The sequence below is a fragment of the Rhinopithecus bieti genome, unplaced genomic scaffold (genome assembly GCF_001698545.2).
Source record: "Rhinopithecus bieti isolate Rb0 unplaced genomic scaffold, ASM169854v2 scaffold_19969, whole genome shotgun sequence".
NCBI lineage: Eukaryota > Metazoa > Chordata > Mammalia > Primates > Cercopithecidae > Rhinopithecus > Rhinopithecus bieti.
The window spans coordinates 2,721,564-2,748,834 of record NW_016810434.1 but is presented as its reverse complement, the minus strand read 5'-3'; the positions used below and the strand labels follow the sequence as shown (position 1 = coordinate 2,748,834).

At 41.7% G+C, this 27,271-nt stretch overlaps 1 protein-coding gene across 17 annotated transcripts in view; it reads left to right on the top strand.

Annotated features, from left to right (window-relative positions):
- CLASP1 (cytoplasmic linker associated protein 1) overlaps positions 1–27,271 on the top strand; it is a 312,807-nt gene that overhangs the window by 20,861 nt on the left and 264,675 nt on the right. For all 17 annotated transcript variants that reach the window (XM_017891966.1, XM_017891965.1, XM_017891961.1 and 14 more), the window contains exon 2: positions 22,156–22,635. In XM_017891966.1, coding sequence (XP_017747455.1) covers positions 22,441–22,635 — 195 coding nt within the window. In that variant the 5' untranslated portion in view covers positions 22,156–22,440. The remainder of the gene's footprint in view (positions 1–22,155; positions 22,636–27,271) is intronic.

Sequence of the window (27,271 nt, the reverse complement as noted above, 5' to 3'; positions counted from 1 at the left end):
TTTTTTTTTTTTTTTTTTTTTTTTTTTTTTTTGAGACGGAGTCTCGCTCTCGCCTGGGCTGGAGTGCAGTGGCCGGATCTCAGCTCACTGCAAGCTCTGCCTCCTGGGTTTACGCCATTCTCCTGCCTCAGCCTCCGGAGTAGCTGGGACTACAGGCGCCCGCCACCTCGCCCGGCTAGTTTTTTGTATTTTTTTTTTAGTAGAGACGGGGTTTCAGGATGGTCTCGATCTCCTGACCTCGTGATCCGCCCATCTCGGCCTCCCAAAGTGCTGGGATTACAGGCTTGAGCCACCGCGCCCGGCCGATAAATTATTTCTTTAGATGCATTCTTAGATTTGGGCTGGTTGGATCAAGAGACGTTGCCAAATTGTACTATATATTATTACTTTTTATTTTCGTCAGCAGTCCATTACATTGTTCAGTTGATTATATTCAATTACATTCCTTTTTTTTTGAGACAGGAGTTTTGTTCTGTCACCCAGGCTGGAGTGCAGTGGTGTGATCTTGACTCTGCAACCTCTGCCTCCCTAGATCAAGTGATTCTCGTGCCACAGCATCGGGAGTAGCTGGGATGACAGGCATGCGCCACCACACCTGGCTAATTTTTTTGTGTTTTTAGTAGAGACGGGGTTTTACCATGTTGGCAAGGCTGGTCTCGAATTCCTCACCTCAAGTGATCCACGCGCCTCAGGCTCCCAAAGTGCTGGGATTACAGGTGTAAGCCATGGTGCCTGGCCTCAATTACATTCTTAAGTGACCGTTTTTGAAAATGTAGGACTAGAGTGATGGTTAGGTCTTTTGATATTTTAAGGAAAACCATGTTACTGTTGAATAGGAATAAGTTTATGTTGGAAAAATATTGAGGCAATCACAATTCATTTTGGAAACCGAGCTGCCATATGTAGTACAACCCAGTTTATGCTAACATTGTTAAGGCACAGCTCTCTTTTTGCGCTTTTCTTTTGGAATTTATTTTTTGTAAGTCCATAAAACATAACTATAAAAATTTCATTTTAGTAAAAGCAGTGTCCTTCTATAGCTTCTCTGAGAAATGTAACAAATTTTTTTTAGGTATAAGCTTAGTAAAGTACAGACTTAAAAGTGTATGAGCTTGAAATATGATTGAATAGTGGTAGACAGGGTATGAAATTTCACAGTATTTCATAGTATAGGAAATTGTGTACAGTGTATAAAATTGCTTATTTTATAGTATATGAAATTATCTTTTCAGTAGCCTTTGTCATTGCTCAGGTGACTTTCCACATTATTTTTCCCTGACAGGTCACTTAAATTGCATTGAAAGGGTTTGAAGTAACATAATAAGGTCTAAATTGTCAATGAATAAATAAATCTGTAAAGCCCAAAATGAAGTTCTCTTTCTTTAGCAGACACAGGGTTCCTTATCTTTGAAGGCTGTCTATGACTCTGCACATTTTCCTTGTCCATCAGATTCGTACTGAGGAGTATGAATCTTGCCTAAACAAGGTAAATAATGCTTGGATGGTGAGGGACAATAAGCAAGGCCTGCATTCTCATGCTCAGGTACACCGAAGATGTAGCTTTATCTAGTGGTGCCCTTATATTTGTTTCACTGTTGTAGCCTTTCTTTTATCCATGTTTGCTGAGGAATTAGAAAAGTAGAGCCTTGCAGGAAAGCATCTTGATGTACTGTGGCGGAATAGATTATTTACTTGTCTCTCTCTCTGCAGTGAACATGGAGCTTGTCGAGGGCAGTGCCTGGCAGATTGCCTGGTACATTAGGTACTCCATGAACTTAGGAAACTGGGACCAAGAGCCTTTTCATTTCATGTCTGTCTTTCCACTTTTTTCTTCTTTTGTTTTCTTTAACTTCTTATTTTGAATTAATTATAGATTCACAAGCAATTGCAAAAAATGTACGGGAGTTCATGTTTACCCTTCACCCAGTTTCCCCCAATGGTTATGCATGTTTTGTTGTTTCTCCTCTTTTCCTGCTGTACTGTGTCTTCTTTCCCTGCATTTTCCTAGTTTTCCTCTCTTTTTCCTATTTTTGATCATGCTTTTGGCTTGCCATTGGCATCTGTGGGATGTCCTGAACTCTCTGAACTAAATGTTGCCAGTTACTGTCCTACGCTACTTATGGGAATGCATGTGATGGTTCTTTCTCTTCATTTATTCTTTGTGGATCACTTGCTCAGTATGTGTATGTGGTGCTGGGCCAGGTACTCTATATTCAAGCTTTTCAGCTCTTATTTTGAGAACATTAAATATGGTGCATATATCTTTGTTTTGTAGGTCTTTTTTCTAAATGATATGTATGTCTAAAGTACTCAGAGATGTGTGTCTGTTTTTGGTGAGAAGAAGGAGCTGCATTTTGGTGAAAATAGCCCTGGATTTTGAGTTAGAAAGCAAAGTTCAAATCTTGGTTCTGGCCAGGCGCGGTGGCTCACATCTGTAATCCCAGTGTTTTGGGAGGCCAGAGTGGGAGAATCACTTGAGGCCAGGAGTTCGAGACCAGCATAGGCAACATAGGAAGACCACATCTCTCTAAAACAAAACAAAACAAAAAAAACAAAAAAGGAATCAAAATCCTGGTTCTGTTTCATACTTGCTGTGTGACCCCAGAAGTCACTTTGCTTCTGAATTTTTTCTTCTCTGTAAAATAGGCATTATAATGATAATCTGACAGATTTTGTAGGGGATAGAGAAAGTAGCATTTGTATGATCACTTAACCCATTGGAAGGTACTGCTTCAAATATGAAGTCGCTATGCTTATTTCATTGATGAAATGAAAGACAAGTTTTAAACTATTGGTGTATTAATTATTTATAGCTTGACTTCTTTATTCAGTAACACAGAAAGACTTCTCTTGTTTTTTTAAATCCTCATCCTTCTTATACCTTCTGTCTTCACATTAAATACCCAGGACTTAATAGAGTTTTCTTTTTTTCCAACTGGGTATAACCTAGCTCCCTTGGGAAGAAATTTGGGATGGCGATGTCAGCTGTCATACTGTGTCAAATGACATATCAGATTTCTCTTCTCTCTCTCTCTTTTTTTTTTTTTTTTTTTTTTTTTGAGATAGAGTCTCGCTCTGTCACCAGGCTGGAATGCAGTGGTGCCATCTCAGCTCACTGCAGCCTCCGCCTCCCGGGTTCAAGCGATTCTCTTGCCTTAGCCTCCTGAGTAGCTGGGACTATAGGCACTGCCACCACGCCCAGCTAATTTTTGTATTTTTAGTAGAGACGAGGTTTCACCATGTTGGCCAGGATGATCTTCCTGCCTCAGCCTCCCAAAGTGCTAGGATTACAGTTGTGAGCCACCGGGCCTGGCCTGTTCTCTTATTTTCTTATTTACCTGAGTCTGGGGATTTTTCTGTTTCGGGAAACTCTTAGAAAATCTCTCAAGCAGGCTGGGCGCGGTGGCCCACGCCTGTAATGCTAGCACTTTGGGAGGCTGAGGCGGGCGGATCACCTGAGGTCAGCAGTTCAAGACCAGCCTGGCCAACATGGTGAAACTGAAAATACAAAAATTATCCAGACCTGGTGGCGGGTGTCTATAATCCTAGCTACTTGGGAGGCTGAGGTCTAGGAGAATCACTTGAACCTGGGAGGCGGGGGTTGCGGTGAGCCGAGATTGTGCCACTGCACTCCAGCCTGGATGACAGGGCGAGACTACCTCTCAAAAAGAAAGAAAGAAAGAAAATCTCTCAAGCCAGCATATATGCTCCTTTGTGCTTAGCTTTTAGTGGATTTCACTGTTAGAAACCAACTATTCATGTGTTACCAGAAACATTTTATTTTGAAGGGAGACTTTCTTTTATTTGTGTTATGCACATGGAATACTTAGTATAGAAAGTCATAAAATGAAAATTTTAAAATTGAAATAATTGACAGGTTTTTTTTTTTGTAAACCTGATCTAGATACAGGCAAACTTTTAAATCATTAAGGTACAGACATTTATAGAACACCCTTTCCAATAATAATAGGATACACATTGTTCTGAAGTACATATGGAACATTTCAGGATAGACCATATGTTATGACATAAAACAAGCCTCAATTAATTTAAAGGATGGAAATCATACTATGTTCTCTGACCATAATGAAATGAAATTAGATATCAATAACAGAAGGAAATTTGGGAAATTCAGAGTATGTGAAAATTAAACTACACAGACTGAAATCACCAATGATTCAAAGAAAAAGCCACAGGAAAATTGGAAAATACTCTGAGATGAAGACAAAATATATCATATCATGATGATGATGGTTGCAAACAATGTGAATGTACTTTATACCACCGAATTAATTGTATGTTTAAAAATAGTTAAAATGGCAAATCTTATGTATGTTTTGCCACAATTGAAAAAACAAAAACAAACAAAAAACCCTGGGCTGGGCGCGGTGGCTCATACCTGTAATCCCAGCACTTTGGGAGGCCAAGGCAGGTGGATCACCTGAGGTCAGGAGTTCAAGACCAGCCTGGCCAACATGGCGAAACCCCATTCTACTAAAAATACAAAAAATTAGCTGGGCTGGGTGTGCTGGTGGGTGCCTGTAATCCCAGCTACTTGGGAGGCTGAGGCAGGAGAATAGCTTGGACCCAGGAGGTGGAGGTTGCAGTGAGCCCAGATCACGTGACTGCCCACTGCATTCCAGCCTGGGTGGCAGAGTGAGACTCCATCTCAAAAAACAAGAACAGGAAGAAAAAAAACCCTGCCACTCATTTTTCAACAGTGAATGTTTATTGAGGGCCTACTATGCTTCATGCAAAAAACAAAGCAATGTATCATAAGCTAGGGGATACAGGAAAAGCAGTTCCCAGAGGGAAATTTATAGCTATAAACGCTTGTATTAAAAAAAGAAGAAAGATGTCAAATCTTCCACCTTAAGAAACTAATAAAAGAAGAACACACTAAATCCAAAGTGAGCAGAAGGAATATAATAATAAAAACTGGAATGGAAATAAATGAAATAGAGGGAAAAAAAGTAGGGAAAATCAAACCAGAAATAGGTTCTGCGCAAAGATCAACAAAATGGACAAACCTTGAGCTAGATTAATAAATTAATAAAATGAGGAATGGAAGAAAGGACATCACTACTGACCTTACATGGAAATTAAAAAGCATTATAAGGAAATATTAGGAACCATTTTATGCCAACAAGTTAGATAACACATATGAGATGTATGCAGTCTTTGAAAGACACTACTGAAATTGACTCGAAAAGAAATAGAAAGTCTTTTTTGTTTGTTTGAGATGGAGTCTTGCTCTGTCACTCAGGGTGGAGTGCAGTGGTACGATGGTGGCTCACTGCAGTGTTTGCCTCCTGGGTTCAAGCAATTCTCCTGCCTCAACCTCCCAAAAAATAGAAAATCTGAATAGACCAATAAAGTAAATAGATTGAATTAACAATAAAAAAGCCCCTCCCCAAAAAGTTCAGGTCCAGATAACTTTGCATTTTGTGATTCCACCAAATATTTAAAGAAGAATCAATACAAATTCTTCACACACTCTTTCAAGATAAAGAAGAGGTGTTACTTTCCGGTTTATCCTGTGTGGACATTATTAGGCTGATACTAAAACCAGGCAAAGACATCAGAAGACAAGAAAACTACAGAACAGTGTTCTTTATGGATGTAGGTGTAAAATACCTCAACAAAATGCTTGCAAACTGAATATAGCAAAATATCAGAAGAATTCTATACTGTGACCGAGTGGGAATTATCCCAGGAATGCAAAGTTGGCTTAATATTTGTAAAGTAATGTAACATGCCATGTAATAGAATAAAGGGCAAGACCAATATGAACATCTCAATAGCGGCAGGAAAAACATTTGATTAAATCCAACATTGTTTCATGATAAAAAACATTCAACAAATTAGAAATGAAAGGGAACTTCCTCAGTGTGAGAAACCATCTGTGAAAACCTACAGCTAGTATCATACTTAATGATAAGACAGAATGCTGTCCTAAGATTAGGAACAAGACATATAGTCATTATAATTTTTAAAAATTTATATATAGAGAGATATTTTTTATATAGATGGAGTTTTACTATGTTGCCCAGGCTGGTCTTGAACTCCTGAACTTAAGTGATCCACCCACCTCGGCCTCCCAAACTGCTGGGATTATAGCTGTGAGCCACTGCGCCTGACCAAGACAGGTATAGTCTCTTTGACACTTAGCTTTAACATTGTATTGGAGGTTCTAGCCAAGACAATTAGGGAAGAAAAAGAAAGAAAAGGCATTCATATTGGAAAGGAAGTAAAATAATCTCTATTTGCAGATGGCATGATCTTGTATATAAAACATCTTAAGGAATGCACTATAAAATTGTTATGAGCTCCTCAAAGTTTCAGAATACAGGATCAATATACAGAAAGTAATTTTATTGTTATACATTTACAATGAATAATTCAAAAATGAAACCAAGGAAACAATTCCATTCACAATAGCATCAAAAAGAATAAAACATTTGGGAATGAAGTTAACAAAAGAAGTGCAGAACTTACATTCCTTTTTTTTTGAGACAGCGTGTTGCCCACGCTGAAGTGCAGTGGCACAATATCAACTCACTGCAACCTCTGCCTCCTGGGCTCAAGTGATCCTCCCACCTCAGCCTCCCGAGTAGTTGGTACCAAAGGCATATACCATCACGCCTGGCTAATTTTTGTTTTTTTTAGAGACTAGGTTTCTCCATGTTGCCCAGGTTGGTCTCAAACTCCTGAATTCAAGCGATCCACCTGCCTCGACCTCCCAAAGTGCTGGAATTACAGGCGTAAGCCACTGTGCCTGGCCAGAACTTACATTCTGAACTGTAAAACATCATTGAAAGTTCTAAATAAATGGAAAGATACTGTATGTTCAGGGATTGGAAGACTTAATATTGTTATGATGGTAATACTCCCCATATACATTTAGCACAATCCCTATTAAAATTCCAGGCCAGGTGTGGTGGCTCATGCCTATAATCCCAGTGCTTTGGGCGGCCGAGGCGGGTGTGAGGTCAAGAGTTCGAGACCAGCCTGACCAGCATGGTGAAACCCCATCTCTACTAAAAATACAAAAATTAACCAAGCGTGGTGGTGCACGCCTGTAATCCCAGCTACTTGGGAGGCTGAGGCAGAAGAATTGTTTGAACCTGGGAGGCAAAGTTTGCAGTGAGCCAAGATTGTGCCACTGCACTCCAGTCTGGGTGACAGAGTGAGACTCCGTCTCATAAAAAGCAAACAAACAAACAAACAAACAAACAAACAAACCCAGTTGTCTACTTTGCAGAAATTGACACGCCAATCTTAAAACTCATGTAGAAATGCAAGGGACCCAGAATTGCCAAAACAGTCTTGAAAAAAAAGTTGGAGGACTTTCATAACTTACTACAAAATTACAATAATTGAGACATTCTGATACTGGCTTAAAGATAGACATATAGATCAATGGAATGGAATGAGAATCCAGAACTAAACCCTTCCATTTATGGTCAACTGATTTTCCACAAAGTGCAAGGACAATTAAGTGGAGAAAGAATGTCTTTTTCAACAAATGATGGTGGTACAGGTGGATATCCACATAACAAAAAAAGGAATTTGGACCCTTACCTCACTTACATATATAAATTCAGAATTCATCATAGATCTAAATGTCATATCTGAAACAATAAAACTCAGGCTAAGCCTAGTGGGTCACACCTGTAATCCCAGCACTTTTGAGGCCAAGGTGGGAGGATCCCTTGAGCCCAGGAATTCAAGACCAGCCTGGGCAACATAGTGAGATGCCATCTCTATTAAAAAAGAAAAAACAACTCTTAGAAGAAAACATGGTTGTAAATCTTCATGCCCTTGTATTAGACAATGGTTTCTTTTTTCTTCTTTTTTTGATACAGGGTCTCACTCTTGTCGCCGAGGCTAGGGTACAGTAGGGGGATCGCAGCTCACTGCAGCCTTGACTTCCTGCTGGGCTCAACGATCCTCCTACTTTAGCCTCCCGAGTGGCTGGGACTACAAGCATGTACCAGCTAATTGTTGAATTTTTGATAGAGATAGGGTTTGCCACATTGGCCAGGCTGGTCTCAAACTCGTGAGTCAAGCAATCTTCCTGTCTCGGCCTCCCAAACCTGCTGGGATTACAGGTGTGAGCCACCATGCCTGGCTTCTTCAGTATGACAGCTAAAACATAGGCACTAAAAGAAAAATGGATAAATTGATCTTCATTAAAATGGAAAACTTTTTTTTTTCAAATGGCACCATCAAGAAAATGAAGACATCCCAGAATGAGAAAAAGTATTTGCTTGTCATATATCTGATAAAGGACTTTTATCCAAAATATATTTTAGAAATTCTTAAAATCAACAGTAAAAAGACACATAACCCAGTTAACAAATGAGCAGAGGATTTGATCAGATATTTCTCCAAAGAAGATATCCAAATGGCTAATACATCATGAAAAGAAGCTCAAGGCCAGGCTGATTACACCTGTAATCCCAGCACTTTGGGAGGCCACGGTGGGTGGATTACTAGGTCAATAGATGGAGACCATCCTGGCCAATATGGTGTAACCCCTTCTCTACTAAAAATACAAAATTTAGTTGGGTGTGGTGGCACGTACCTGTGGTCCCAACTACTCGGAATGCTGAGGTGGGAGAATTGCTTGAACCCGGGAGGCAGAGGTTGCAGTGAGCTGAGATCGCGCCCCTGCACTCCAGCCTTGCGACAGAGCGAGACTTCATCTCAAAAAAAAAAAAAAAAAAAGGAAGCTCAGTATCCTTAGTCCTTAGATGAAAATCAAAAGCACAATTAGATGCTGCTTTGATTATAGGTAATTTCTGATCCCTAATCAGGCATGTGCCACTGGTCCTGCTAATTCTGGATGATTTCTTTCTTTCTTTCTTTTTTGAGACGGAGTCTTGCTCTGTTGCCCAGGCTGGAGTGTAGTGGTGTGATTTTGGTTCACTGTGACCTCCACCTCTGGGTTCAAGCAGTTCTCCCGCCTCAGCCTCCTGAGTAGCTGGGATTACAGGCGTGCGCCACCACTACCGGCTGCTTTTCATATTTTTAGTAGAGACAGGGTTTCGCTCTGTTGGCCAGACTGGTCTTGAACTCCTGACCTCAGGTGACCCACCCACCTGGGCCTCCCAAAGTGCTGGGATTACAGACGTAATCACCGAGCCCGGCCCTGCATAATTTCTAACAGATATGAAAGTAAAGAGATTTTGACAAACCCTGGAATACACATCACCAAGCTTCAGCGGTTCTCAGTGGATGTCCATCTTGTTTCATCTTCGAGGGAGTTTCAAGGAGTAGAAAAAAATAGAAGCAATTTTAATCCAATAGCCTAAACCTGCCACAGGAGGAGAAAAAATAGAACGAAAACTGTGTTCTACTTTTACATGTCACATTTAGGGAAAAAATATATTTAAAATATCTGAGAGGATTTTAAAAATTTACTTTATTAAAATACTAGTGAAGGTAAATTCTAATCACAAGTACCTTACCTGACACCTGTGTAGTATTTTTTTCTGTTATTTTCTGATGACAAGTGTACTGTAATGCAGTGGCCTTTTTTGTTGTTGTTTGTTTTTGCAGTTATTTGTGTTGACCAGCCTGTAGTATTTCACAACATGTTTTTATGGAAATAACTGATCTGCTAGCTCCATTTTCTTAGGAATTTTTTTCTTACTGTTTACCTCACTATGTTCCGTAGTATTGAAAGGAGGTTTCCCTCCCCTATGAAATGGTAGTGCCTGAGTTTTGAATACCCTTTTTCTAGTTGTAATTATAAAAGTAATATGTATTCATCATAGAAAAAATTTGGAAAACACAGGAAAGGACAAAGATAAGATTAGGGAACCTGTAATTTTATCAGCTGAAAATTAACCAGTGTTAATGATTTTATTTTGTTGTTCACGTGACCTGCCTTTTTAACGTAACGTGGTGAGCCTGAACCTTTTATTCATTTTGGTGCTTTTGTGGTTGGGTTTTGTCATAATTACATTGTAGTTAATCATTGTGCACACTGGAGTGAGGGATACAGAATGAGAGAAAATTAGTTTAACTCTGATTTTTTTCCTACTGCAGAATATTCTTGAATATACTTGAGTAATTCCAGCTTTTAATGTTCTTTCCAAGTTACACAGTTATATATTCATCCAGTTTCTAGATTCTCCAATTCAGAGATGACTTGTATAGACTTCCCTGCAAGACCAAAGCACTGTTGACTTTTGGTGCTAGAAATTGACTGTTGGGTCTTATCTCTGTCCAGTCTTTCTGTTGTATGCCTGACTGGTATTTTACAGGCTTTTTGATAATTATTTCATCTTCTTAGTATCTAGAATTACAGAGCTCTAAAGAACTCTAGTACAATTTCTAGTATTTGTTAATTGAAATAAAACATCAAACTAAGAATTTCGAAGCACTTTTATATTATTTTCGTGTTAAAATTCATAATACATTCATAATGCATAAAGGTAAGCTTGAAAATATGAATACTTTCTCAGTATTGAAACATGAATATGAATATTTTGTCTGTATAGGTAATTCTTGGTGTATATGTGGAATAATTATCAGACATCCTTTTAATAACTTTTCCCTTTCACCCCAGGAGTGGGGATCAGTAATGTTTACAGGTTAGGAACCAGTTCTGTGATCTTTCTAGATTGCTTGTTTCCTCTGAACAGGCCACACACTCTTGCGTCTGTGCTTTGTCCATACGTATTTGCACGTTCCTTTTACCTGTAATGTTTTCTGCCTTCTCCCTTACCTCTACTTCTAAGAAAGAATGGAACTCAACTTATGACTGCCAGTGACTGTTTGTCCTTTGATTTTCAGCCCGAGCAAACTTTATTCTTCGGACAAGTATTTCTGGAGTACCTTGTTTGCAACAGGCGTTATAGGCATTAGGTGAACAAGATAAATTAAGTCCCTACCTTCTTGAGGCTGACAGTCCTGTTGGGAAATCAGACAGAAAATACGTGATAGAATTGCACCTTAAGTGCTTGAAAGTAGAGAACAGCATGCAGTGACAAGGGAGTACCCCTAGAATGGCCTTCCAGTGGGTCTCTGAGGAGACAGCATTTAAGCTGAAGTCTGAAAGATGAAAAAGAGGTAGCTGAGCCAATATAGGTGTAAGGAGAGTTTTTGGCAGAAGGAACAGCATAAGCAATTGCCCTCTGAAGTAGTAAAGCTTTTGGAACCAAAAGGAGGCCAGTGTATATGACTAGAGCCCAGAGGTGTTTGGCTTGGAGATACACATTTGGAAGACACCAGTTCATCGGCATGGGAATGGATGCTGGTTATTTTGGAGTGAGCAGCATGAGGGGACAAGAGGCACTGGGCTGAGCCCACCAATAGAGATCTGGAAGGTGGGTAGAGATGAGAGATGGTTTAGTAGATGCAGCCAGAGAAGTAGCAAGAAGACATAAGCATTTGTTTTCACACAAGCAGGGAACTTTTCAAGAAGGAAGGGCGGTCAACTTTGGATTGCTGCTGAGGGGTGCAATTTGTTAAGTACAGAAAAGTCTTCCTTGGATTTGCCAACATGGCTGTCATTGGTGATCCTGACAAGAGCTGCTCTTGTGGAGTGAGCGAGTGGAGCCAGATTAGAGGGTCTATGGAGGGGACAGGAAGTGCATCAGTGGAGCTGGCTGGTGTAGACAACGGCTTAAAGAAGCTTCACTGTTGATGGTGTCATTGATGAAAGGCATGTGAGCTCAAGAGAGGGCCTCTGTAAGATGAGTGATTTAGAGGACATTTACAAGCTGCTGGGAATGAGCTAGCAGAGGAGAGATTGCTGATTCCTGGGAGCAGACAACTGGAAGGTTAAAGGTCTGAGGAGGCAGAAAGGAGGAGTTGTCATCTGTGTGGGCGCTGAAACCATTAAGGAAGCTGCGAGGAGATAGGGAGGGAGTCAGGGAGGCTGGAGTGTGAGTCTGCAGTGGAAGACAGGGAAGGACCTGTGACGGACAGATGAGAGCCGGGGCCGCCCCTGTGCTGAGCTGCGTGGTGCTTAGTTGATAGGTGCAGTGCCCCATGCTTGCAATTCCTGGTTGAAGCATTACTGAGTTCCCTCAGGCAGTTTTATCTTCCTTTCTCTTCTGCCTACACCACCTTCTGCCAACTTCTGGTTTAAGACTTGTCCACATACTATTTGGACTGTTTGTGTTTGTCTCTTTCTTCTTTCAGGCAGTGACCTTCTTGAAGGCCTTGATGAAGTCGTTACTTTCTGTGATTTTTAGTAGTTAGCATAGTTCAATACCTGTCAGAGTAAATGCTTGCTCTCTGAGTGAATGTGTGGGCCTCAAAATGAGTGGGACAGTGGGAGGGAGAAAAAAGAGAAGGAAAGGACAGAAGGAACAGGTAGACTAAGAACAGACTTCCTGCTGGCAGGGCATGGCAGCGCGTCTGTCTTCGTTTTCGATCATATTGTAATTGTTGCAGAAATCATCCTAATGCAAAAAAGTTTGTCTTATTGATAGAAATGTGCTGACTTAGTGTGAGTAAATCCTGCTAATTTCTGGCTTTAAACTATCATACCTTCTTTCTGGCATGAAACTATCATACCTTCTTCCAGAACTGGCTTTAAATTATCATACCCTCTTTCAATCCCATTTTCCAGGGAGTTTTTTTTTTTTTTTTTTTATTTTTTTTGAGACAGAGTTTTGCTCTTTGTTGCCCAGGCTGGAGTGCAGTGGTGCAATCTCCGCTCACTGCAACCTCCGCCTCCTAGGTTCAAGCGATTCTCTTGTCTCAAGACTCCTGAGTAGCTGGGATTACAGGTGCCTGCCACCATGCTAATTTTTGTGTTTTTAGTAGAGACGGGGTTTCACCGTGTTGGCCAGGCTGATCTCGAACTCCTGACCTCAGGAGACCTGCTCCGGCCACCCAAAGTGTTGAGATTACAGGCGTGAGCCACCGCAACTGACCCCAGGGAGATTTTTTAATGTGGTTATTGATTTGTTGGTGCTGGTAATTTAATTCCTTCTTGATACTTTCTTTTTTTTGAGACGGAGTCTTGCTCTCGCCTGGGCTGGAGTGCAGTGGCCGGATCTCAGCTCACTGCAAGCTCTGCCTCCCGGGTTTACGCCATTCTCCCGCCTCAGCCTCCGGAGTAGCTGGGACTACAGGCGCCCGCCACCTCGCCCGGCTAGTTTTGTTTTTTGTATTTTTTAGTAGAGACAGGGTTTCACCGTGTTAGCCAGGATGGTCTCGATCTCCTGACCTCGTGATCCGCCCATCTCGGCCTCCCAAAGTGCTGGGATTACAGGCTTGAGCCACCGCGTCCGGCCCTTCTTGATACTTTCATATCGAATATTATTTTATTAAGGCTTTTTGAACTCCTTATTTATGATTTGACTTCATGTTTCTTAATTTTCTCCGTCTTAGGCCCCACATGCTGTAGCTGAGACATTTTCATGTTTCAGTTAGTAAATGCCCATGATTTGAACTTTCAATGGAGTTTGTAGTATAGTGAAAAGAACACAAACTTTGGGGCCAGGCAGATCTGGTTTTGAATTATTGCTTGACAGTTATTTTAAAACCTTAGGCAGGTTTTTTGGTTTTTGTTATTTATTTATTTATTTATTTATTTTATTCTTATTTTCTGAGACAGAGTCTTGCTTTGTCACCCAGGCTGGAGTGCAGTGGCACCACCTTGGCTCACCGCAACTTCCGCCTCCCAGGTTCAAGCGATTCTCCTGCCTCAGCCGCTTGAGTAGCTGGGATTACAGGCATGTGCCACTACACCCTGCTAATTTCTGTATTTTTAGTGGAGACAAGATTTCACCATGCTGGCCAGGCTGGTCTCAAACTTCTGCCCCCCTCGGCCTCTCAAAGTGCTCAGATTACAGGTGTGAGCCACCACGCCTGGCCTGTTTTTGTTTTTTTAATCTTTCTGAGTTGCAGTTCTGTATCTTCAAAATGAGAATAATAATGCTTACTTATCTCACAGGTATCTCACTGTGTCTGCCTTACCACACTTCACCTCCCTCATTTTGCTTATGCTGTTTTTCCTTAAGTGCCATAAGTATTTTTTTTTTTGTTTGTTTGTTTTTGTTTTTTTGAGATGGAGTCTCATTCCCATCACACTAGCTGGAGTGCAGTTTCGTGATCCACCTCCCGGGTTCAAGCGATTCTCCTTCCTCAGCCTCCCAAGTAGCTGGGATTATAGGCGTGCACCACTATGCCCGGCTAATTTTTGTATTTTTAGTAGAGATGGGGTTTCGCCATGTTGGCCAGGCTGGTCTTGAACTCCTGACCTCAGGTAATTTGCCTGCTTTGGCCTCCCAAAGTGCTGGGATTCCAGGTGTGAGCCACTGGGCCTGGCCACCGTAACTATTGAATGCACATCCTAGCCACATTTTAACACGAAGCTTAAGCTGAATCTTGTTTATATAGTTTTGACTTGGTCATTCTAAGCCTTCTTAATCCATTCCTTCCTCTGACTTTTCATAGTACTTATTCATATTCCTTATTTGGCAGGTGCAGTATTTTACTCGTTAAATCTACCAATTATCCATCTTGTGTTTGTGTTGACCTCCAACATTGACAAGCCTTTTCTGTGTATGTATGTCTTGTTCTCTCCAAGTATGTTGGAAGCTCTTTCAAGTGAAGTCATAGACTTATTTCTTTAGTATATTCTATAGTGAGATTTTATATTTGATAAGTTGATGAGTAAATAAAAGTGATTGAGATAGACTGGTAATGAATAAACAGGGTTTGTGAATATATTCACTCCTTCCATCTATTCATTCTACAAATATCCATTGCGTACATGTGTGTTAGACTGAAAAACATGTCACAGTATTTTGTAGCTCCTCCTATTGATTGGTAGAATCCATTTCCTCACACTTTTGTTTTTGTTTGTTTTTGTTTTGTTTTGTTTTTGAGACAAGAGTCTCACTCTGTCGCCCAGACTGGAGTGTAGTGGTGTGATCTCAGCTCACCACAACCTCTGCCTCCCAGGCTCAAGTGATTCTCCTGCCTCAGCCTCTCGAGTAGCTGGGATTACAGGCGTGCACCACCACACCTGGCTAGTTTTTAGTGGAGATGGAGTTTCACCATGTGGACCAGGCTGGTCTCGAACTCCTGACCTCAGGTGATCCACCTGCCTTGGCCTCCCAAAATGCTGGGATTACAGGCGTGAGCCACCGCCCCCGGCTTCCTCACACTTTCAGTGTGGACTGGCCTTGTGACTTGCTTTTACCAATAGATTGTGGCAGAAGTAACATGCAAGTTGTGGATCTCAGGCCTCAGGAGGCCTGGTAGCCTCCCCCTTTGCCATCTTGGAGTGCTCCAGCCACTGCATGATGAACTCTAGGCTATGCCACTGAATGGTTACAGATCATGTGTGGAGAGAGGCCCAGCCAAAAGCCAGCACCAGAGTCCCAGACATGTGAGTGACACCACTGTAGAGCCTTCAGCTGCAGTAAAAATGCCAAATGACTCAGCTGCATGAATAATCCCAGGAAAGACTAGCACAGGATCTTCCCAGCTGAGCCCAGCCACCTCGTAGACTTATGAGAAATATTAATTCATGATTGTTTTAAGCTACTAAGTATAAATGGTCCTACTTTTAATTTCTTACAAAGAAGTCTACAGTAGACTAAAAAAGTTGTCAGAGCTTATGGTTGATTCTGTTCTTCTTTCCATCCCCCATTGTTAATAGTTCTTTACTGATAGTGTGTGTAAGTGCCACAGGTAGATATGGTAATTAAGGGGCTGGAGATAGGTGCTATTTTTTTTTTTTTTTAAAGGCTCTGTGCTTGTCCTTTTCCATTCCTAATTTTATTGGATGCATTCTAGAGCTGGTATTCTCCACAGTGCCACTCAGGAGTCAAGACCAGAGGCCAAAATTCCCAACGTGAGGCCTCTTTTCATTACATCAAGATGTCTTTTTTTATTGTGTGTTCCTTCCTTTTGTTGAAGTTGGTATTTTAAACTTTTCCTGTTGGCCTGCAGCAAAGTTGGCCTATTGTTCTGGTTCCTCCGATAATTTCTACTTTCCAGAGTACTATAAAGGAGCATGACTAGGACAATTGTCTTGACCTTTTATTGTTTTGTCCCTGTGGACCAAGATGATGTGACAGGAAAAGGTTGAGATGCTTGGAACCTAACTACTGTAGTGGGGGCATAGAATGTTGGTGTTGAGGAATGAAAGGGGTTTGGGTTTGGGAAGAGTTGGACCATTTTTTTAGAAATATCCGAAATGTGTCCCTTTTCTCAGGTGACTGATACAGTGACATTTAATGTGTTCAGTAGCCTTCATAGTAGATCTTGCTAAAGGAGAAAACTTTTCCTGATGAAGAATAAAGATGTTTTGCTGTTGTCACCTCCTCTACTGTTTCTTCTGTATCATTTTAATGTCTCTCATGTTCTTTAGGAAAATGTATGAAAGTTGAACTTTTTTTTGGACTCAGAAATAGTGTTACCTTCTGAATAATCTCTGATGTCAACACTGCTGTAAGATAATTCTCTGTAACACTACTCTTTTGAACATTGATTATAGAACTGACTTCAGGGATTGTAAACAGTAGTTCATGATCTCAGTAAGGGCAGGCAAGGGCTGAGTCCTGTTTTTTTTTTGTATCCTAGTGCCTCCCATTATGTCTTAAATATAATAGACCTGATTTTTACTTAGCTCAGCCATAAGTGACCACTGGTTATGGTTAACTTGAGACCTAGGTTTCCTTATTCTACTTTTCCCTCATGGAGAGCCTGGGCAGGATATGGGTGGATGGAAGAGAGTTTTACTTCCTCCTCCAGCCCTGTCAGCTCCTCTTCCTCCTCCTCCTCCTCCAACTTCTCTAACTTCACCTCTTTCTCCTCCTTTTTCTCCTTCTTCTCCAACTCCCTCAACTCCTCCTCTTCTTTTCCCTCTCCAACTTCTCTAATTCCTCCTCTTCCTCTTCCTTCCACTTTTCCTCCTCCTCCAGGTCCTTCTCCTCCTCTTTCAATTCTTCCAAATCCTCCTCCTCCAACTCCTCCAATTTCTCCTTCTCCAGTTACTCTTCCTCCTGTAACTCCTCCTCCTCATGCTCCACTTTCTCTTGTAACTCCTCCTTCTCCTCCAGTTCCTCTTCCTCCTGTAACTGCTCCTTCCTCTCATGTTCCTCTTTCTCCTGTAACTCCTCCAACTCCTCCTCCTCCTTCTCCAGTTCCCCTTCCTCCTGGAACTTCTCCACCTCTTCCAGTTCCTCTTCCTCCTGTAACTCTTCCTCCTCCTCCTTATCCTCTTCCTCCTGTAACTCCTCCAACTCCTTCTCCTTCTCCAGCTCCCCTTCCTCCTGTAACTCCTCCTCCTCTTCCAGCTCCTCTTCCTCCTGTAACTTCTCCTCCTCCTCCTGTAACTAACTCTTCCTCCTCCTCCTTATCCTCTTCCTCCTGTAACTACTCCAACTCCTCATCCTCCATTTCCTTTTCCTCCTATAACTCCTCTTCCTCCTCCAGTTCTTCTTCCTCTCCTAATTCCTCCTCCTGCTCCTCTTCCTCCTGTAACAACTCCTCCTCCGGCTCCTCTTCCTCCTGTAACTTCTCCTCCTCCTCCAGCTCCTCTTCCTTCTGTAACTCCTCCTCCTTCTCTTACTCCTCCAAGTCATTCTTTTTTCCTCTTATTTTCTAAGTTTTCTGCATTTTAAAATACAATTTTTTTTATTTCTCTTTTTATGATTTAATTGTAAATGTTTAGAAAACTCTTCCTAGAGGTTACAAGGAGGAGAACACATATATTTATTTGTTTTGATAGCTAAAAATATTTCTGAAAGGATACATGGGAAACTGGTGACATTACTTGCTTATTATTTATTTATTTATTTATCTTATTTTATTTGATTTTTGAGACGGAGTCTTGCTCTGTCCCCCAGGCTGGAGTGCAGTCATGCAATCTTGGCTCACTGCAACCTCCGCCTCCTGGGTTCACGCCATTCCTCTGCCTCAGCCTCCCAAGTAGCTGGGACTATAGTGCTCGCCACTACGCCTGGCTAATTTTTTGTGTTCTTTAGTAGAGACGGGGTTTCACCATGTTAGCCAGGATGGTCTCAATCTCTTGACCTCGTAATCTGCCCACCTCGGCCTCCTAAAGTGCTGGGATTACGGGGATGAGCCACCGCACCCGGCCTTATTTATTTGTTTTTTGAGATGCAGTCTCTCTCTGTTGCCAGGCTGGAGTGCAGTGGCCTGATCTCGGCTCACTGCAACCTCTGACTCCCTGCTTCAAGCGATTCTCCTGCCTCAGCCTCCCGAGTAGCTGGGATTACAGGCACGTGCCACCATGCCCAGCTAATTTTTGTATTTTTAGTAGAGACGGGGTTTCACCATGTTGATCCATCTCCTGATCTCGTGATCCACCCGCCTCGACCTCCCAAAGTGCTAAGATTACAGGCGTGAGCCACTGCGCCCGACCATTACTTGCTTTTAAGGACAGACACTGGGTGGCTGGGAGGGTCAGGGGTGGAAGGTCAGGTGTGAATTTGGAACTATGTGATTAATATTCCCTGAAAATAGAGATGTAGAAAACACATAAAAGCATAAAAAAAGTCCAAAAACATCAGTTTAGTAAGAATAAGTGTAAGACATAATAGTTACCTTGTTTTAAATTAGGAAGAAAAAGAAGAGATAATTCAATCTGCTTAAAGCCTAGGGGCTTCCAGTCAATCTTCTTTTTTTTTTCTTTTTTTTTTTTTGAGACGAGTCTTGCTCGTCACCCGGGCTGGGTCGTGGCCGGATCTCAGCTCCTGCAAGGCTCCGCTCCGGTTTCACGCCATTCTCCTGCCTCACCTCCCGGGTAGACTGGGATACAGGCGCCGCTACCTCGCCGCTATTTTGTATTTTTTCGTAGAGACGGGGTTACGTGTACGCCAGGACAGGCTTGATCTCCTGAACCCGCCGTGATCCGCCCGTTCGGCCCTCCAAAGTGCTGGGATTACAGGCTTGAGCCACCGCGCCCGGCCGACTTCATTGTTTGCATTTCGTTCATAGGAATTTGTGAACTATTTCTGAGTGTACTAAGCCTTTGTTGCATAATTACATTCAAGAAGCATAAGCTTATTTGTTAGAAATCTTATTTAATTCTAGTTGAAGGGGAGGTTTTCTTATGATATATATTAATAAATCATGGTAGGGAGACCTGAACAAATGGGATCTTTCCTAGTGTTTACTTAAGGAGTGGAGACCTTGCTCTCTTGCCTGTTGCTTCCTAGCTAAACAGGAAATCTGACCTCCTCTTGAGTCAAAACAGAATTAGGCTGAGACTTCTAATAATGTTTTCAAGGTGGGGAAAGGAAGCTCATTGTCCATGCAACCTTGGAAAATTGCTTACCTTTACTTTACCTCAATTTCTTAATCTATAAATAAGGATGTTAACACCTACTTTATAAAATTGAAGAATTAGAGGTAGTATTATATAAATCAGTATTACATAAGCATAGAACCTGACACCTCATGTAGCTCCTTAAATTTTATTATTATTATTATTATTATTGGTTAGTATCTGTTCATTTTAGGCCCCTTGAAGGAGTAAACACTATGAAATTGTTTTTCATTGAGAATGAATGAAAATGAATGATAGTTGTTTAGGGGAAGAAGGAGTATATCAGTTATCTGTTACTGTGTAACCAACTGCTATGAATATAGTGGCTTAAATAAAACAACAATGAAGTGTTATTTCTCATAATTCTGTGGTTTGGCTTGGTGGCTTTTCTGCTTATTTCGTTACACTTACTGGCATCACTGCAGTCGGGTGACGACTGGAATGGGTAGATGGTCCCAGATGGTCTCACTCACATGTCTGGCAGTTGCTGCTGGCTGTTGGTCAGAGCATGTTGGTTCTCCACGTGGCCTCTCATGTCCAATAGGCTAGACTAGCTTCCTTACAGCATGGCCATCCCAGAGCAGCATTCTAAGAGGGCAAGTTCCATTGCTTGCATAGCAAGTCTCTGCTTGCTTTTGTAGTTGCTGATTTCATAGGGTTAAGCCCAGAGTCACTGCAGGAGGGGACTTGGACTCCACCTTGGTGAGGGAGGAGTAGCAAAGAATTTGTGGCCATTTTTAATATACCATCAGCCTGGTGCTTACTTGGTCTGCTTCTTGGACTAATATTAGGTCTGGAAGAAATCCTTTTGCTTTCTTAAGTTTTCCCGTGTCGTTGATACCTTCTTTAGTCCAACATAAGAGATGATAAAGGAACTGGAAGTATTATATTTGTACTAAAAATTGGAATGAAGGATAATAGCTGCTTTTGAAGCTCTTCCCTGTGAAGGAGGGACTAGTTCCAGCATTTGGAAGTGACAGGAAAGCAGATCTCTCCTCACTATAAGGAAGGATTGCTCTGTGAGATACTAAGTCCTGTTGAATGCTATCCCTCCTTCACTCTTCTGTGTTGTTGGAAGTAGTAAAGTAGAAGATGGGTAGTTATGTGCTGGGGCTTTGAAGGAGGGTTTTCCTCACTGAGTGACTTGATGTATGTGATTCCATACCTCAGAAAGAATCTCAATGGTTTTTATGTTGAGATGAGGGGTGGGGATGGGGTGGTATTAGAAAGGAAGAGAATTGCTGTGTTCAGACTGTGAGTTACTCTGAGAATTTTAATTTTACTTTATTTAGAAAAGAAAGATATATTTTCTGAAAACTTTGAAAGTCGGGACTTACTATTGGTGTGAAAAAAACTTCAATTTGGCACAGTATCAGGGAGGTACTAAATCTTGAGGATAGGTTTCCTATGGGTCTTCTTGGTTTAAAATGAAAGGAATTAAGTAATGGTTTTAGGATAAGTAAGAAATAAATGTGTACAATGCTCCAGCAGCTATAGGTTAATGAGATAGCTTATGCAATTTGTGTAGTTAAAACAGTTTTGGGTACTTTTCCCATATCATGTATTTTGCCCTACTCAAACATGATTTTGCAATCTCCTAATTTTAATATCAAAACACTAGGCCCAAATGGTGCTATTGTTAGCTGAGAATACTGTGTCAATAACTGATCAGAATATGAGCCTGTTGCCTTTCTCTTTTTTTACTGAGACAGAGTCTTGCTGTGTCACCCAGGCTGGAGAGCAGTTTCACTGTGTTGGCTTACTGCAACCTCCGTCTCCTGGGTTCAAGCAATACTCCTGCCTCAGCCTCCCGAGTAGCTGGGATTACAGGTGTCTACCACCACGCCTGGCTAGTTTTTATATTTTTAGTAGAGATGGGATTTCACCATGTTGACCAGGCTGGTTTTGAACTCCTGACCTACCTCGGCCTCCCAAAGTGCTGGGATTACAGGCGTGAGCCACCGTGCCCGGCCCTTTTTTTTTTTTTTTTGAGACGGAGTTGTGCTCTGTCACCCAGGCTGGAATATAATGGCGCGATCTTGGCTTACTGCAAGCTCCACCTCCTGGGTTCAAGCGATTCTCCTGCCTCAGCCTCCTGAGTAGCTGGGACTACAGGCACTGCCACCATCCCCAGCTGATTTTTGTATTTTTAGTAGAGACGGGATTTCACCATGTTGGTCAGGCTGGTCTTGAACTCCTGACCTCAAATGATCTGCCTGCCCTGGCCTTCCAAAGTGTTGGGATTACAGGCGTGAGCCACTGCGCCCACCTCCTTTCTCTTTTTGTGTCTTTCTTTTCTTTGTTGTAGGGAGGAGGAGGTGGAGGCTGCCACTTACTCCATTGTAAAGTAGTGTGATGTAGGTGCTGCCCTTGACTTTGTTTAATGTGACCAAGCCAGCCACTTTGGTCAACAGTGTTTTCTGTGGAGCCTTACCTCATTTCCCATACTTGGTTTTTTTTTGTTTTTACAAGACTGAGAGTAAGGCAATAAGCTGCAGTACCTACAGTGATTCAGACACAGAGTGGTGTTAGATTTCTGGTGGGAAGTAGAATTGAAGTTACAAATAAATACTCTAGCTAAAGCAGAAGATTGCTTTCCTGACTGGTGCATTTACAAGCTGGGAAATTGTGGAAAACATCAACCTGCCAACTGTGTGGCTCATTGGCTCTTCTTTGGGCTTCGATGTTCTTCCTGATAAAAATAATAATTATGTTATTCCGGTATGGTTGCCAAGCCGTTCATGCTTCTCACTCTGCTTGTGATTATAAATGATTCTGCAGCATGAATTGCTTTGTCTTTGATTTAATGTTTCATAACATTTGAGTGTTGTATTATCTGTGCTAATTTGTTGTTCTCTTCTCTTACTTTTCAGAATGGACTGCTGAATTATGAAGTATTTCAGACCCAATAGTAGAACATCACTCTGCCACTCACTCCTTTATCTCCTACTAGTTATTTAAATTGGACTTTTAATATCCTACCAGCTGCTCTTCAGACACACATGGTGCATTGTTGCCATTCCCCAGATTGCATCTTTGAAACACAGGCTCTTAGTAACCTTCAGCGAACAAAGAGGCAACCTCCCAGATACGTCTGCTGGGAGGGAGTCATCCTGACTGCCCTCTAGCTTTTGCTGGATCTGGATTTGAATTCCACTATGGAGCCTCGCATGGAGTCCTGCCTGGCGCAGGTGTTGCAGAAGGATGTGGGGAAACGATTGCAGGTTGGCCAAGAACTGATAGACTATTTCTCAGACAAACAGAAGTCTGCTGACCTTGAGCATGACCAGACCATGTTAGATAAACTTGTGGATGGACTTGCTACCTCTTGGGTGAACTCTAGCAATTACAAGGTAAGCTGTGCTTTAGAAGGCACTTTTGGAGGTGGCTGGGCTGCGTTGGTAGATCAAAATTGACCCTTATAAAAATGCCTTGTGAGCAGTCAGCATGCTTCCTTGGTTTCCAGTAAGATACTCAATCAGATTGTGGCCTTCGGTTATTTCATTCTGGAGAAAGTAGAGTTTTCTTTGATACTTATTGAAGATCAAAAAATTCTTATCCTTTAGCACTTTGACAGAAGGTCAAGTGAACAGATAAGGGGAGGCTTTTTTTGTTGGAAAGTTGGCAAGCATTTGTAGCCTTGAAGTTAATGTGTATATTGTGTTTTGCAGCAAATGGGTCCTGAGACCTTGGTGAGTTACCCTTTATAAATAACAAATGTCTTCACTGCTTTTCTCTGGGGGATTGAATTGGTAATAGGGTGTGGAGCATTTTACCTTCAGGTCACTGTTGTGAAGCTGGCCCAGGTACCTGGACAGAAATAGGTTGTCAAGGACTTTTCTGTGACCTGTGTGTAATGGCCTAGAGGATATCCTTCAGGATATGAAGGTCAAGGCTGTTCATGTGACCTTGGCAGGGGCTGGGGGTGGGGGCCAGGTCCCATGGGTCAAATGAGTTGTGAAGGTTGACCATTTTACCTTTCAAAGACAGTTTTTGTGAATGAACACTAGATTGAACTTGAAGTGCTGAAGAGGTGGTATTCCTCTCTCTGCTTCCTCCCCTATCCCCATCCCCTTACTCTCTCTTTTCATTTCCCTAGAGGGTGGCCCCTTTGGGTCAAGGTTGAGATGGAAGGAAGAGTGGAAAGCTTGCATGACTGCTAATAGGTGCTATAGACATTGTAGAAGGGGCTTACAGAAATAGAATATTTTGTGCTGTTTTCATTGACTCAATCTTTTGAGATTGGTTTGGACTTAAAAAGTCACAGGACTCCTTTGCTCTGGTATGTACTCTGTTTTCTAAATACCTTACCTATGGCCCTAATACTTGGATATAAAATTTATCCTACCTGTCTTCATATATTTATTTTCGAGACTGAGTCTTGCTCTGTCACCCAGGCTGGAGTTCAGTGGCTCTATCTCAGCTGACTGCAACCTCCACCTCCTGGGCTCAAGCAGTCCTCCCACCTCAGCCTCTCAAGTAGACGTGCGCCCCCATGCCCAGCTAATTTTTGTATTTTTGTACAGACAAGATTTTGCCATGTTACCCAGGCTGATCTTGAACTCCTGGGCTCGAGCAAGCCACCCGCCTCCTCGTCCCAAAGTGCTGGGATTACAGGCCTGTGCCACCGCGCCCAGCCTATCCTACCTGTCTTAAAACTCTGGCTAAAATTCTATTTCATTCATCTGTTTATTCACTTAGCTGAAATTATCAGTTGCTTCTTACGTGTTTCGCATAGGTGCTGGATGGTGGGAGTGTTAAAAGAGATGAGAGGTGATAGAGTCTAGTCACTACAATTTTGTTCTTTCTTAAAAGTTATTTGTAAAAATTGACAAATAATTTTACATACTTGTGGGATACCTAATGATGTTTTGATGAAGATAATTTGTAGTGATCAGGTCAGGGTAATTAGTATATCCATCATCTCAAACATTTATCATTTCTTGGTGTTGGGAAATTTAATATCCTCCTTCTAGCTAATTGAAACTATATTACTGTTACCTCTAGTCATCCTACAGTGGTATATAACACCAGAAGTTATTCCTCCTATCTAGCTGTAATTTTGTATTCTTTAACAAATCTCTTCCTACTCCTCTCTTCCTCCTATCCTTCCCAGCCTCTGCTATCCTCTCTTCTGCTTTTAACTTATGCGATCAACTTTTATTTAGCTTCACGTATGAGTGAGAACATGTGGCGTTTAACTTTCTGTTCCTAGCTTATTTCACTTAACATAATGCCCTCTAGTTCCATCTATGTTGGCTGTGAAGGACAGGATTTTATTCTTTTTCATGGCTGAATAATACTCCATTGAATATATATACCGTATTTTCTTTATCCATTCTCTGTTGTTGGACATGTAGGTTCATTCTTTGCTGTTGTGAATAGTGCTGCAGTGAACATGGGGGAGCAGATATCTCTTCCATATTCTGATTTCTTTTCATTTGGATAAATTCCCACTAGTGGGATTGCTGGATCCTATGGTAGTTCTGTTTATAGTTTTTTAAGGAACTTCCATACTGTTTTCCATAGTGGCTGTTCTAGTTTACATTCCCACCAACAGTGTATAAGAGTTCCCTTTTCTCTGCTGCATCCTCATCAGCATTTATTATTTTTTGTCTTTTTGATAATAGCCAACCTAACAGGGGTGAGATGATACCTCAGTGTGGTTTTGATTTGCATTTCCCTCATGATTAGTGATGTCGAACATTTTTTTATATATTTGTTGGTCATTGGTATGTCTTTCTTTGAGAAATGTCTGTTCAGATTATTTGTCGATTTTTAAAATTGGATATATGTATTTTTTTCTGTTGAGATATTTGAGTTCCTTGTTTATTCTGGATATTAACCCCCTGTCTGGCTGGTCCAATGGTAATGAGTTATCAGAATTTAACATAGTGTCACTAAAGTTGGTATATGACTCCTCACTGCTAAATTTGACTGGCTTCAAAAAAAAAAAATCTTGGCCGGGGCGGTGGTCAGCTGTAAATCCCAGCACTTTGGAGAGGCGAGACGGGGGCGGTCACAGGTCAGGAGATCAAGACCTCCTGGCTAACATGTTTGTGAAAACCCCGTCTCTACTAAAATTACAAAAAACTGCCGCGGTGAAACTTCCGGGTGCCCCGCCACTCCTGCGCTGTCAGCCGCTCGCCCAAAGCACCGTCCCTCGCGCCACTCAGCGCGCCTGCGCAGTTGGTAATGGCTCAGAGACCGGTGAACCCCAGTGTTATGGAGGCTCGTGCCAGCCTTGACTGTAGGTGGAGGACTGTTTACCGGATCCCCGTCGGTCGGCCTCCAACCACTGCCACTTCCAGCGCTGGATACAGGCGCGGACAGCGAGCCCGGAGACTTCCTTGTTCAAAAAAAAAAAAAAAAAAAAAAAAAGAATAAATGAAAAAGACTCCTCAGTCACTGTCAAGGAGGTTAGCAGTAGAGGTAGCATTATTCCTGTCAGAGGAGTAATTTGCAAATGTCTTCTCCCATTCTGTAGCTTGTCTTTTACCTTGTTGTTTCTTGGTTGCCCTGAAGCTTTTAGTTTAATATAATCCCATTTGTTCATTTTTGGTTTTGTTTCTTGTGCTTTTGAGGTCTTATTTATAAAGTATTTTCCCAGACTAATGTCCTGAAACATTTCTTAAATGTTTTCATCTAGTAGTTTTATTGTTTTGAGTCTTACATTTAGGTCTTTGATCCATTTACACTTGATTTTGTATAGGGTGAGAGATGGGGATCTAGTTTATTCTTCTGCGTCTGGATATCGAGTTTTCCCAGTATCATTTATTGAAGAGACTGGCCTTTCCCCAGTGAGTGTTCTTGGTACCTTTGTCAAAAGTCAGTTGGCCGTAGATATGTGGATTAATTTCTGTGTTCCCTGTTTTGTTCCATTGGCCTATGTGTCTGTTTTTATGACAGTACCGGGTTGTTTTGGTTATTACAGCTTTGTAGTTTACTTTGAGGTCTGTTAGTGTGATGCCTCTAGCTTTTTTCTTTTTGCTCAGGGTTGCTTTGGCTATTCAGGGTCTTTTGTGGTTCTATACAAATTTTAGGACTTTTTTTTCTATTTCTGTGAAGAATGTCATTGATATTTTGGTAGAATGGCATTCAATCTGTAGATTGCTATTGTCATTTTCACTATATTAATTCCTCCAGTCCATGAGCATGTGATGTCTTTCTATTTGTTTGTATCCTCTTCAGTTTCTTTTATCAGTGTTTTGTAGTTTTTCTTGTACAGGTCTTTCATCTCCTTGGTTAAATTTATTCCTAGGTATTTTATTTTTGATAGCTATCATAAATGGAGTTACCTTCCTCTTCTTCTTTTGTTTTTTGGAGACGGAGTCTTGCTCTTTTGCCCAGGCTGGAGTGCAGTGGCATAATCTCAGCTCACTGCAACCTCCGCCTCCTGGGTTCAAGCGATTGTCCTGCCTCAGCTTCCCGAGTATCTGGGACTGCAGGCGTGCACCACCATTCCCGGCTAATTTTTGTATTTTTAGTGGAGACGGGGTTTCACCACATTGGCCAGGCTGGTTTCGAACTCGTGACCTCTGGTGATCCACTCGCCTTGGCCTCCCGAAGTGCTGGGATTACAGGCGTGAGCCACTGTGCCCTGCCGGAATTGCCTTCTTGATTTCTTTTTTTGCCAGTTTGTTGTTTGGTGTATAGAAATGCTGCTCATTTTTGTATATTTTGTATCCTGTAACTGTACTGATTTCGGTCATCAGTGGTAAGAGTTTTTTGGTAGAATCTTTAGGTTTATTCTGTATATGAGATCATGTCATCTGCAAATAGGGACAATTTTACCTACTCTTTCCAATTTGGATGCCTTTTATTTCTTCTCTTGCCTAATTGCTCTGGGAAGGACTTCCAGTACTATGTTGAATAAGAGGGTGAGAGTGGGCATATTTGTACTATTCTAGTTCTTAAAAGCCAAAAGCGGCCGGGCGCAGTGGCTCAAGCCTGTAATCCCAGCACTTTGGGAGGCCGAGACGGGCAGAT